The sequence below is a fragment of the Ambystoma mexicanum genome, chromosome 8 (assembly GCF_040938575.1).
Source record: "Ambystoma mexicanum isolate Mex_15411 chromosome 8, UKY_AmexF1_1, whole genome shotgun sequence".
Lineage (NCBI taxonomy): Eukaryota > Metazoa > Chordata > Amphibia > Caudata > Ambystomatidae > Ambystoma > Ambystoma mexicanum.
The window spans coordinates 1071027984-1071040939 of record NC_090929.1 but is presented as its reverse complement, the minus strand read 5'-3'; the positions used below and the strand labels follow the sequence as shown (position 1 = coordinate 1071040939).

The 12956-nt window shown below is 42.5% G+C and overlaps 1 protein-coding gene across 4 annotated transcripts in view; it reads left to right on the top strand.

The window, feature by feature from the left end:
* TUBGCP2 (tubulin gamma complex component 2) overlaps positions 1-12956 on the top strand; it is a 704444-nt gene that overhangs the window by 265623 nt on the left and 425865 nt on the right. For all 4 annotated transcript variants that reach the window (XM_069611057.1, XM_069611056.1, XM_069611059.1 and 1 more), the window contains one exon: positions 3500-3656. In XM_069611057.1, the coding sequence (XP_069467158.1) occupies positions 3500-3656 (157 nt within the window). The remainder of the gene's footprint in view (positions 1-3499; positions 3657-12956) is intronic.

The window sequence follows — 12956 nt, the reverse complement described above, 5'->3', positions numbered from 1 at the left end:
TTCCATTTTTTTCTGTTTGTCTGGGATACTCTATGTACTTGGTTGTCTATCTACTTCATCCGTGTAGCGATGTCGGCAATCCCCCTGTTTAGTCTTGTGGCCGATATAATGCCCCTGGTGCTCTCACCTTGAGACTCCAAAATTGATATATTTACTTTAGAGTATATGTTAGGTTGTGTTTTCCTCACTATTTCTAAGGGAAAGGGACTTTGTCAAGACTGCATCCAAGTCTTCAGTAGGTTCACTCGTGGATGCCATGGAATACTCCTTCCCGACCCTGTTGTCGTGGCTGTAGTGAGGTTCTTGAGAGACGCTCCAGTCTGGTTTTATGGTGCTGGATGTTGTTCATGGGCACTTCATAGTTTTCTTCTCAACTTGTTTGATGGTTTCAGCTAAAAACTCTGTCTCGAGAATCCCAATTTCAGCAACCATTTCAGTTGTTAAACTGCCTACCTCGCCCATTCTCTACTCCCATTTGCTTTTGTCCCTCTAGAGATGCATGTCGTAGGTTTACTCCCACGTAAAAGTATATGGGCAGTCAACACATCTAGGGCGTTCAGGGAAGCGATGTTGGTAGGCGCATGGCTCAATACATTTTCTGCATGAAATCTTAGGTCACAGGCCCCTCTAACGTTAATGTGGCTCCCACACGGCAGCTTTCCTGATCAGTTGTGGCAATTGCCTCGGGCCTGTCCCGTCAGCAGTGCACATAGAATCATTCAGAGTACTCTGTTTAACCCACTCCTTACGTGCCATAGATGCAGGTTTTTTTTTCGGTGTCTTGAACCTGCCCCCCTCTAAATGTTTCCATGCAGCCACTCAAACTGTGGCGGTGGCGCTGCCAGATCAAAGGGTGTAGTTGTTGTAGGAGGGCACAGGAGCAAGGGGGAGGGCAGGGGTGTAGATGTAGACAAAGGACAAACCTGCATGAAGTGAGGAGCTGATGCGCTCTCAAGAAGTTGCAACTGTGCCTGTTTCCTGGTGCGCAAAGCTCCGATCTTGTCAGTTCTGTCTTGTATATGCTCCATATAATTATCATGCCGATCTTATCAGGATCTTACCGACTTATCACTGTTGGCTGCTGCTCACTGGCCATTGAGGCAACACCAGAAAAACACTCGACCACACTCCGCGATGCTCTTCGTCCTGATGTGGGTTTTATATGGTAGCACCTCCTTTCACCAACAGCCACAAAGGACAGACTTGCTGATCCCAGGTCGCAGTAGTAGTGTCCAACACTGGCAATACACTCGACCACACTAACTTTTTAACATTGCACAAAGCATCTTACAATGCAGTGCATTGTTTATACTCTTGTATCACCCTAGCCTTTTACACTTGGGATTTTTGGTTACTTTTATATGTGCCTAAAGACAAGCTGGTGGCAGCAGATATATTTTTACGTGTCTGTGTCTGTGTGTGTTTCTGTGAGTGTGTGTTTTTGTGTCTGTCCGCCCGCCAGAGAGTCTAGCTATGGAGGCTTCAGTGTAACCAATAGTTGTCCCTGATTGGATAACTACTGGCTGTTTGAATGGTGCAGATCCTTACCATTGGTGGGCTTGGACTTGCTTCCAAGCTGGATTTTGGATAAGAGGACTCCTGCAGCCATTTCTTCAGATCAGCATTGGAGCCAAGAATCCCTCGTAGTCAAACAGCCGACTGAAGATCCGCAGAAGACTTCTGAAGAGGTCTGGCATCCCTTCCGGGGAAGCCCTGTTGGACTACCTGAGCTCTGAAAACCCTGATTGGTGCTTCAACCCTTGGGCTAGTGGGACCAACTAGTCTCAACGCCTTCTTGAGGATCCAGCCATCATGAACCTTTGAGTGTCCCTGGAAAACCCAGTGGACTGACCAGCACTCTCGTGGGCTACCTCGCCAGAAGTGTTGCTGTCCCGCAATTGCAAACAGAAGTTTGGTAGTCGCCAGATTGTTGTACAAGTCACCTTCCCTGTGAATTTCAACATCCCAGCCCCGACTGATCCTGTCCTAGAGAAGCTTCTTCAACCACAACTGGAAGGACACCTGCCGTCGTTTGTTTGCAGTGGGCTTTGCTGGAACTTGCCTTGACCCGTCTTCTGAAGAAGCCTGCATCAGCGAATCTTGCATTTCTTCATCAGCAGCGGTTGCATCTTACTTACCTATTAACCTTATTGAATATCTTCTTTTGAACTAATCCACACAAGTACAATTATGAATTGCCTACACAGACTACATTCTGGGAGAAGCATAGTGGTTCCTGTGCCATTGGGCACTGGGCCCCATTCTACTTGGGGATCGGACTGCTAAAGTGAAATTCACTTGTGACTTTATTCCATTTTTATTCCATTAATTTACTTGCATCTTATATTAAGTCATTTGAATGCATTTTAAGAACCTATCGTAAATGTATGTATGTTTACTATTGAGTATTGTGTGTTAATATCACCTGCTAGTTTCTTTTTTTAGTGTGTAAAGGCCTAGAATAAATATTTGGATCTTTTTATACATTCCTGTCTAAATTGAATTATTGTGTGCTTTACTGTGTGGACTCATTGTGGGCCAATGACCCCACTTGCTCTCCATTTACCTTGATTGGGTTATGGCTAACCTCTCAAGAGTTCCCTGTTCACTGGCGGCCTCCTAAAATCGCCCCTCCCCACTCCCCCAGTCCAGATACTAGAAATAGATCTTCACAATGATTAATGTTACTGCCAGGAAAAATGTCACTGTATACTTACCTTTGGGAAGATTAGAAATGAATTACTCATTTTACTTGACTTTTACTACATTAGCCGGTTCATCTGCCAATAATGATAAAACCAATAATGCTTGTTCTAATTTGCATTTAGTCATTTCTGATGGTATAGCTATTTAATTGCTAGTGGCTCGATATTGTGGAAAAAAATGTAGCTTCATTTGTCTGCTGAATGTGGCGATGTAAATCCTCTACAAATACAATTTGTGGCTGGGAGGAAGAAGGTAGACAGCAGCAGGCCATATCCCTGTTTTATGAGGATGCTCTTTCAACCTAATACTTTTTGTGGGAATAACTAAACATGCTGACAGTGCTCAACTTTCAAAGTTACAACGCTAACTTCAAAAAGAAAAGTCTCTGAGGTTTGCTAAAGAATTCTAAGGCTATTATTGCTATGTGGGTTGGTTATTCTGTGGCTGTACATAGTTCTACAGATAAGATTTTGAGGTGATACCTCTGGTCCGAACACAGCAGTGCTTTCGATAACAAAGAGCGGGCACGCACTGTTACTCTCTGTTTTTGAGTATGTCAAATTTGAGGGAGAAAAACAAACCTGTACACTGCTTAAATGGAGGGCTTGCATTACCCATCTTTAATGTGTAACTTAACTATGTTGATGTGGGTACATGAACATACGCCCACAGTTCTCTCTCCTTTGGCTAATGTTACTTTGTGTATGTTTCTAGCAATTTTTTATTTAAGGAATGCCTATGTCTAGATAGGTTTTGGTAAAAATGTATGAACGTATGTTGCTATTTTCAACAGCCAGCTGACATCCGAAAGGCACTCCGAGACCAGCAGAACAAGAACAGTTCTGGCCAGCCGATTCCTGTTTTTCCCAGCTGGGTGTACGAAAGGCCAGCTTTGATTGGCGACTTCTTAACAGGCTCGAACGTGGGTACAGATATCACTGTACCGATAGGTCTGTACATGTCTTGTGTTATCATTTGACATTTTATACCCAACTTGTTCTGTTTTATTTCAGATTATTGTTCCTTTTGTCTTGTGTTTGAGTTAAATATCTCTTGATAAATACATCTGTTTTTTGGCAATAGGATAATGTGTGTTTTTTGCAGTCCCTTGAGCAAAACGACATCCTTTCACCATCTATATTGTTTCACCACTTCAGACTGTGTTTTGGGCACCTTAGAGAGGAAAATAGGTAGACGTTAATGAAATAATGTGTTGCCCGTTGATGAGCCTACTCTTAAGGCTTCTAGGGGAACCCTTATATGTTTGTACACATCAGCACTTGCTGGTGGCTTTTGGCACTGCTTATCGACCACAAAGGTTTGGTACTATTAGTCCCAATGACTGTGCTGTAGTCATTGTTCTCCTTGTTCCCTCATGTTGTTTTTTCATTTGGCTCGAGTTTTGCATTCCAGACTTCTGGATTCTAAACAGGGATATTTCTGTCAGAATGCAAAAGTGTAAAAATTCATTTTGGTAGATCCTTTGCAAATGTACGCAAAGCAATAATGCCACAACCATTCAGTATGAGGTTTACCAGTAGGCAGAAGCTGTGGCTATCTTCTTCTAGGAGTAGGTGCGTTTTTCCATCATTAGCCAAGCATCCTGGGTTCTTGATGCAGTTGTGACTTAATTGTCATTGTGCAAAAGCACAGGGTTCCTAATTACAGATTGTTTCAAGGTGTTAAAATAGTGTTAAACATGGATCATGTCCATTGTCACATCCCTTGCCCCCTTAACAGCCTCCTGATGCTGCATATAATACATGGAAGCTTGCACCAGAAGCTCATCTAGGATTCCTAGCATTCTTGGTGCCTCCTAGCAAACCGCTGTAGGATGGAAAGTGAGAAGAAAGGTCATGTTAGTTAAGCTTATGTTGGCTAGTTCCTCATTTGTGGCTCCAAAAATAAATGGCAGGGATCCACTGGTTGGCTTATGCGGATAATGTGATCCTGGTTGATGACACACAATTCGGCCTAAAATGCTTGATCACCTGAAATGTTAATTATACAGATATTAATGACCTTGTCATTAACCCAAATTAAATGCCAATTGAAGATTTAGTAGCAATTGAAAATAAGCATTTAATTTACTTGGTAAATTGGTCTAAACTGTATTGAACCCGTGACCCAATTGAAATATTTAGTTTTTGAATTGGACGTGGCTGCCAGCAACAAACTCATTATTTTGAGGCTTTGGGATAATGCCACCACTTTGCTGTCACAATTGAAGCGTATCAACAAATATTGTAGGTCCTCTATAGTGCCGCTTATCCATTTTTATAGAGCGAAGACTCTTCCAGCTTTGCTCAATGGACAAGAGATTTGGCTGCCTAATGGCTTTAGAAGTATAGGTTGTAAGGGTTTAACTGGTCCAATTTATTTGGTAGTACAAGTGAAACGGCCGAAACATTGATTAATAATCCTAGGGATGTGAAGAATTGTTATTTTTTTATTTTATTTTTTTAAAATAAATGATTGGTATGAAACCATAGAAAAGAGTTGGTTATATAAAAACCATAACTTTCTCCCGGTATTCGATAAACCATTTGGTACACTGTGTGACGAATCTCAGGCTGTTGTCACTGCTTCCATGGGAGAAGGCCATTCCCATGAGGACAGGGAGGTAAGCCTGCTACCCGATAGTCCCCCTGCGGGTGGTACTCAGCGGGTGGATCTCATGGGGAGGGAAATCCTCCATGGGACCAGTGACAACCTTGGGAGAACGTGGTATTCCACACCTTGTCTGCCCCCTCCTTCCCTTCATACCATTCAGTCCGCTGTAGTTCCTCACACTTGAATGAACCTCAAGAAAGAACTAAGACTAAGAAGAGGGATACTAAACTCTATATAGGTCAGCAGTTTAGTACTGTGACAAGTAGGAACAGGGGAGTAAAGAAGACTAATAAAGTGAAACAGAAGATTCAGTCTACTTGTTTGAGACTGCCTATTGGCCATACGGAAAACATATTAGAAGATGGACTAACTCAGCTGTCAAGCCTGCTCCGGAGGAACCGAGAAGGAATTTTGAACAGCATTGGGTCCCAGACCCTTTCTCGTTCACTTTGCGTTTTCTTAACCAATGTGCCAGGCTTCCTTGTGCAGGAATTCCCAGCTATGATGCGCATTGCATAATTATTGAACAGCGAAACCCATATCCCTATTTGTACAGTTCGTATGAAATATGTACATATTGTAAAGAAACGGTTCCCATAGCAACCATGCTTGGACACAGACACTGTCTGGGTGTTCATGCTGCTGAGTAGGCAAGAGTACCAGCAGTGCGGTGGAAGAATGAGAAAAGGTCAGGTTCCACAGTTACTATCAAAGATGCAAAGTGCAGTGTATCTATCTGCTTAAACCTTTTATGTTTTAGAAATACGCTATCATTCTAATGACATATTTTTTCAATGGAAAACATTCATTGCACATGCGTCATATATAGTTACATTTTAAATCATTAATATCTCAAAATTGGCAGTCGATTTTCAAATGTTGCTTCAGTGCACCAATTCCTGATGAGATCTAAGTGAATGCCAAAAATTGCAAAAATCTAAGGGACCATTTCAGATATTTGTTTTGGAAAAAATGTTTTCCCTTTGGGAGAACCCCATATTAAGTTGTTCAAAATGCAAAGTAACTTTTTTTTAAATGGGAAGCCGTTCATGAACAATTCTGAGATTTTCCATGCAGAGCCGGCTACCTCGACATTTTACTGTGAAATGTTTTCAGACCTGGTCATGGAAGGTTTTAAGAGTTAAGAAAAGTTATTTTCTGAAACTCCATGGACAATTTGTCTTGACCTTTACTGTGCCATGCGCTAGTGCGATGCCATAATATATATCTTTTAAAAAGCTTTAGTTAAAGTACAGTTGAGGTGAAACAATTTATGGCAACAAAATCCATTAAATTCACCAGGTGTTTGAAGTGACAACAACTTTACCTTGGAGTCCCAACATCACCCGATGATGTTGTCCATAATCTAATTTATGATGTCATTGCAGATCCCTTCTGTGAGCTCATGAGCTGAGTCACTTCCAAGACCAGCAGAATTTCATAGGATTGGTTGAGATACATTTTTTCACATTACCTGTTTCTTAAATATTTTTCACATAATTTCAAGGGTTTTGTAATGCTTTATCTTAACCCACCTGTACTAATAAATAATCATAGCTTTTGGCCAAGGCCATTGCCCACTTTGCACCGATTGCGGTAAAAAAAACACTGGCCCCTTGGCCATGCCATACGGCCATAGCCACTGGTGACTTTGCACCAATTACGGTAAAAGCCTGTGGGACATAGGCTGCGCAACAGGGGGGGCGGGGCTCAGCGTTAAAGTGGTGTATCTTCCAACACGGTTTACTGTGATTTTATCCAAGACTTTTTATTTGAGGTATTTTTGTAAAATAACTTTTTTACCAATAGAATACTGCATTTTTATTTAGGGGGATTGTGTGTGTGTGCGTGTGTGTGTGTGTGTGTTTTGTTATGCTGGATTTTACATCACCTGCAGTACTTTGTTGTTTCTTTTCCTATAATCAGAGATGTAATGTTCAGTATTGTCAGTATGTTTCTAAGCTACCCTCCATGGGATTTTTCCCCATCACTGGTCCGTAGCCACTGTCCATATCGTATGGCCTTTGCAATAATGTGGAATCGGCAAGAAAATGGGTTTCATATTTGGGGCGGGGTGGTCGTGTTAAGGGCCGTATAGTGCAAAAGAAACGTGTAAAAGCCAAGTATTTACCCTTTGCGCTTTACTTTTACACTCCAGGACTTTTAGCACCATTTGGTGGCAGAGAAGGGAGCACAAATTCACATTTCTGCCATGCTTTTCTTCTCCGACTTCAACGGACATTACACCAATGGATTCATATGCAATATTCCTGATTTCAGCACCTGATAAACGCATGCAGATTCTATAGGAATCCATTGTAAATGCTGTCTGCAAAGCATAATTTGCAGGAAGCGTTTACATTTTATTTTAAAATGTGGAGTATCAATGAACAGTGAAATTGATTTTGCCTGGTTTTACTGTCCCTTTTAAACTATTTAGTAAATTTGTAAAATTTCATGCAGGGTCCTTAACAGCCTATGCAAATTTTCCCTACATGCAAATTAAATTGTTGTAAAATGATCCACCTGATGTTTTGGGAGATGTCTGCACTTTCTTTGGGCTAGTGGCACACACCTTTCCTCCAAATTGTGTATTTCCTTATTTTATGTTACAGCATGGGTTACACCAAACCACAAAAAAGCAATATCGACCTTCACTGGCTCCCACTGCACGCCCAAATCACCTTCAAGTCTTGCGGCATCATCTATAAGGCAGTCACCCTCAAGTCACTCGGCTACCTTGCGGAGAAACTCAGCATCTCCAGCAGACAGCGCACCACCATACGCCAGGACACATGCAGCCTTGAAATCTGCTGCTGCAAAAAGGAAAGGATCAGAAAACAAGCCTTCTTTGCGTGGGCCCAAGTCTATGCAACCTCCTCCCCTGTCAGCATCAGACTAGCCCCCACAATTCAGAAAAGAACTTGCAACCCACCTTTTCAAGGAATCACTCCAGCTCCACACCTAGGCAATCACAACGCCCCTCGCGCTACCTGACTCGCTAAACACCACCCGCCTATCTCCTCCCCGCCACCCAGTACAGCTGTACCCCGCTCTGTATCCCACCCCCAATAATCTCCCTGTTTGACAAATACACCCACCCCGCTGTATATCTGTTCTGTTGTTACCCCTAAAAGCGCTTTGTTATGCATCTGTATTGTTGTATACCTCCTGTAAATCACTCCATTGCTTCTCGAAGCCAGGTCCACGCTCAATAAGTACCATAATGATAATTTTTAAAAAGTGTGAATCACATTAGAGTATCCGTGGATTTACATGCTGAGACTATACTGTGCACATTTGCATTATGCTGGTGTTTAACCGTAAGATTATAAAAGGTTTGAAAAATGGTACACTGTGATTGAAAAAATGCAAGTATGTTTCTCATTTGGCAAATTAAGTATACAGTTAGTTTGTAAAATTGTTAATATAATGTGATTCTACAAGCTAGCAATATTGTCAAATTTGGATTGTGAAAACCTGAGAATGTTAAACTGGGAGTTAAATGTTAAATTTCTGAAGTATAAAAATGTACCAACCATAATTATACAAACCAGGAATGCCTATACAAAGCTTCTCCTAACCCCAATGTCTTTATGTGGGCCTTCTACCATAGGTGAGCACCTAATATAAAACAGGGTTAGGGAGAATCCAGGAACCATAAAACCTAGCAAGCAGATGGGTCCTCTGTGGGCCTGCATAATGATGTATAGTGTCTTAAAGAACCAACCCTGGTATCTGTGGAAGACCCTAGACCGGATGGTCTACACCTAACACATATGGTATGCTAAGGGATAAAAGGGAAACGCACAGTTTACCAGAAAGAAAAATATGTAGAAAAATCCCTAAGGCCTATAATACGAATTCACTATCATTTAGATGTCCAGGGCATTATAGGGGAAAAGGAAACAGTTGTAAACCATAGCCAAAGGCTTCCAGGAATCCTGTTTGTGTTTAAAGTACATGCAACATAAGAGAAATGCATGGTGTGACTTTAAAAATAAATATAAAATCACAGGTGAGTGCAGAAATGTTTAAACCTGGTCCAGAGCTCACAGAAACACAGGGGCTCCACGAGAATCAATGTTAGGAGAGTTCCAGTGTAAGTTCGCAGTTCCATAGGAACGAATGTGAAAAGTTAAAAGGGCCATCCACATTAATGGCAAGTCTGATCTTCTCTACAGGTGTGGATTCTCTGATTATCGACCCCAGGGAAGGCCAGTGGACACCCCAAATAAGTGTTCCCGAGATCGGAAGATGAACTCAGGCCCCAGAAGAAGTAGCAGAACAGGAGGACCCCCAATAGAAGTCTATGGGAAATGCAGTAAAGACTCTCTTCCAAGGAATCTCTACCACAGATCAGGGAAACACCAGAAGGAGAGCATCTCAAATAATCTGCTGCCCCTGGAACTCAAATAAGGACTCTTGTCCAGGCAAGTCTTGTCCAGGGCTTTCGCAAAAACAGCTCCAGCAACACGAAACAACCGATGAGTAAATGGCTCTTTTACACAGGTGCGGATTTCAGGATTCATTTACCAGGGATTTGAACCCTGGGCCAATGAAATATCCCAGTGGCCCATGAAGAAACAAAGACTCTTCCCACAGTGTCGACCTTCAAACCAAGAGTGGGAAATTGGACAACGAAGACTTCACGAAGTCCGCTGAACCCGTGAAAAAGGCTCACAACAATTTGACCAACAAAAGATGGCAGCAGCACAGCAGCAAACCGTCCCAGGATGGGGACAATGGCTGATGGTCTCCCTCATTCTTCCTAAACTGAAGATCTGGTGGGCAGTTGAGCCCTCAACCGGCTTCTGGACATCAGCCACGGCCCACAGGCAATTGGTAGATTCTGGTGGTAAACGGCTCTGAAAATTGTTTTGTGGAGGGCTGTGCCCAGCAGATGTGGGGAGTCACCAGGAGTCTTCAAGAAATCCAGACTGGATCTGGAATGGCAAAACCCAAACCGGGATGTGCCCAAGCCACTGCACTTAGTAGGTATTACCAATTGAGGGCTTTAAAAATGACAAAAACAGCAGGATTCTGTGGGAAAACTGGTTGGCAGGCCTGCCACCTCCAAGCTATCGAAACACGAAAGGCTGTGTATGGTGTTTTGAACTTCTGTGTTTATCTAGATATTTTCAGATTGATTTAATAACTACCTTTTGTCTTTTATGTGGTTAACGGACTGAAAAAATCCTGTGGTAACTTAACACACATTCAAGCTGACTTAGGGGGATCATATTCCCCTGTCCTTCATTTTGACTTTACCTCATATGGGCAGCTATGTGAGGCCAGATTTTATGGGGTTCTCAGTGGCCAAACAAGGAAGGACAGTTAATTGGAACAGAAATACTATTAGGAGGTTTAAATCCCTTCTAATAGACAGTTTGACCAACACAGCTATATTCTATGAGAAGGGGTATATTAACCCAGGCGCCGACAGTTCCATTCATAACCTCATACTTGTCTGTGCTTCCAAAGTTAGTAAATGGGGAGATAATTCCTCCAATAAATCTTGTAGTCCTAAGTAGGATATCAGAATCCACAATTCTAAAACATCTAAACGTAGGGATTTGGCTGTTTTTAAAAAAGACAGGTCCTGTCGGCAGCTGAGTTTGGGGTCTTCAAAAGAAAAACTATTCTTGGACACAAAAACCTGGTTAGATTGGTGAAGATGGATTACTACCTGGTCCTTCATCAGCATATGATGAAACAATGCAATTAAACCTATGTAAGGGAATGAATGGTTAATTCTGGTCCATGGTTAATAGGACTTTAGATCCCAATAAAGGGAGCTTACACTGCCGTATTCAAGCGGATGTTTGGGCCACTTACTATACCAACACATTTGCCCTGCCCTCTAAATTCATAGATGTTGGTGGTTCTGTATTTGGATTGCCCGTGGTCGGACAATGCCCTTGGGATCACGAGGATATTGTATGGGCCATACAAAAACTTAAACCGTCTCGGGCCCCCGGCCCGGATGGTATGCCACCCTTTGTGATCAAGGAAGAGCCAGGTTTGTGGGCCGATCTATTGAAGCCCACATTTAATTACATCTTTGAGACCTTACCTGGGTACAATCTATTATTGTGCCCATTTACAAAAAGGGTGATGCCACAGTACCTAATAACTATAGGCCGACAGCGCTCATTGACGCGACCAGTAAAGTTTTTGCCATCTTGCTTTTACGGGACCTGAATCGTATCGTTGGGCACAACTCACTTTTGAGTAAATTCCAAGTGGGCTTTAGAGAAGAACTTCGTACCTCCTTGAATGCCATGGTTTTGGCTCATTTGAGAGATTCGGTAATCAGACTCATTTGGGCGAGGTTTTTCTGGCATCACTTGACCTCTCTAACGCTTTTGATTGCGTTATTAGAACGAGATTGTGGACAAAGATGCTAGCCATGAATATCCCAAACAAGATTGTTCAGCATCTTGCACTTCTCCATACAAATACTACCATAAGGATTTGCTTGACTACGGAGAGGTCTCTCTCCCAGGAGATAGCTACCTTTGTCAGGGTTAAGCAGGACTGTTCACTGGCTCCCATTCTCTTCAACCTGTACGTGTGTGATGTGGAAGGATTGTGGCAGGGTCCTTCCATCGCTCCGGCCAGGTTGGGGAGGATTGGGATTGAGTGGATGGCTTTTGCAGACAATTTTATACTTCTAGATCACCCCCCCACCCCCCCCCCCCAAGGCCTTAGGATGAAAATGTACCTTTTCTTTCATTATGCTGTGGCAAATAATTCATGCCTAATGCGTCAAAATCTCAGGTACTTGTTCTCTCCAAAAGAACTAAGGTTCAGACATACAAGTGGGTTATGGGCCAAGTAACAGTAGACCAGGCTCAGGCTATTACTTATCTCTGGTACAACCTCACGAATAGGGTCAGTTTTGAATCCTGGAAAACTAGCCTTACAGAAAAAGCCTACAAGCTCAAAATCCAACTAACATTTTTGAAGCAGAAAGTGTGTAAATTCTCTCTGCTTCCTGTGAGGCGCTACTATCTTGCCAAATTCGAGCCCATTCTTTTGTATGGTCTTGATCTTTGTACTCATGACATGAGTCAAACTCTCAATATCATACAAGGGAAACTTTGGAAAGAGATACTGGGCTTATCCTTGGCAGTGGCCAATGCGGTCATACGTCATGAGCTCTGCCTAATATCTCTTAAAGCAAGGTATGTTTGGAAACAACTTGGTGCCTTCAGGAAAATAATTGATCCACCAAAAAACTCCCTTTATGAAATACTAGGAGGGGTCATGGGTGCTGATTCCGTTCCATCTATGAAAAAGTTCTGTTCTAAAATGAAGTTGGTGTTGCTTTCGCTGGGACTAATAGGAAGTTGTGTTGCGTTCGCTGGGGCTAACTATAGAAGATTTTACCCAACGACCAGGGATAGTGAAGAGGGCACTTTTTAGGGCTGACCGAGTGGAAACTGTTGAATGTTTAACCTCTTTATTCCACCTATAGGGAATATTCTAAATTCCTGCATGCTAGGGAATGCACTCCACTGTATCTTCAGAGTTTCCCCTGTTCTAAGGGAAGAATGAGCTATATGCGATTCAGGCTCAACCAGATGCCGACTCTGAAGAGGACCAAGTATTGGAATAAATATTCCAAGCTA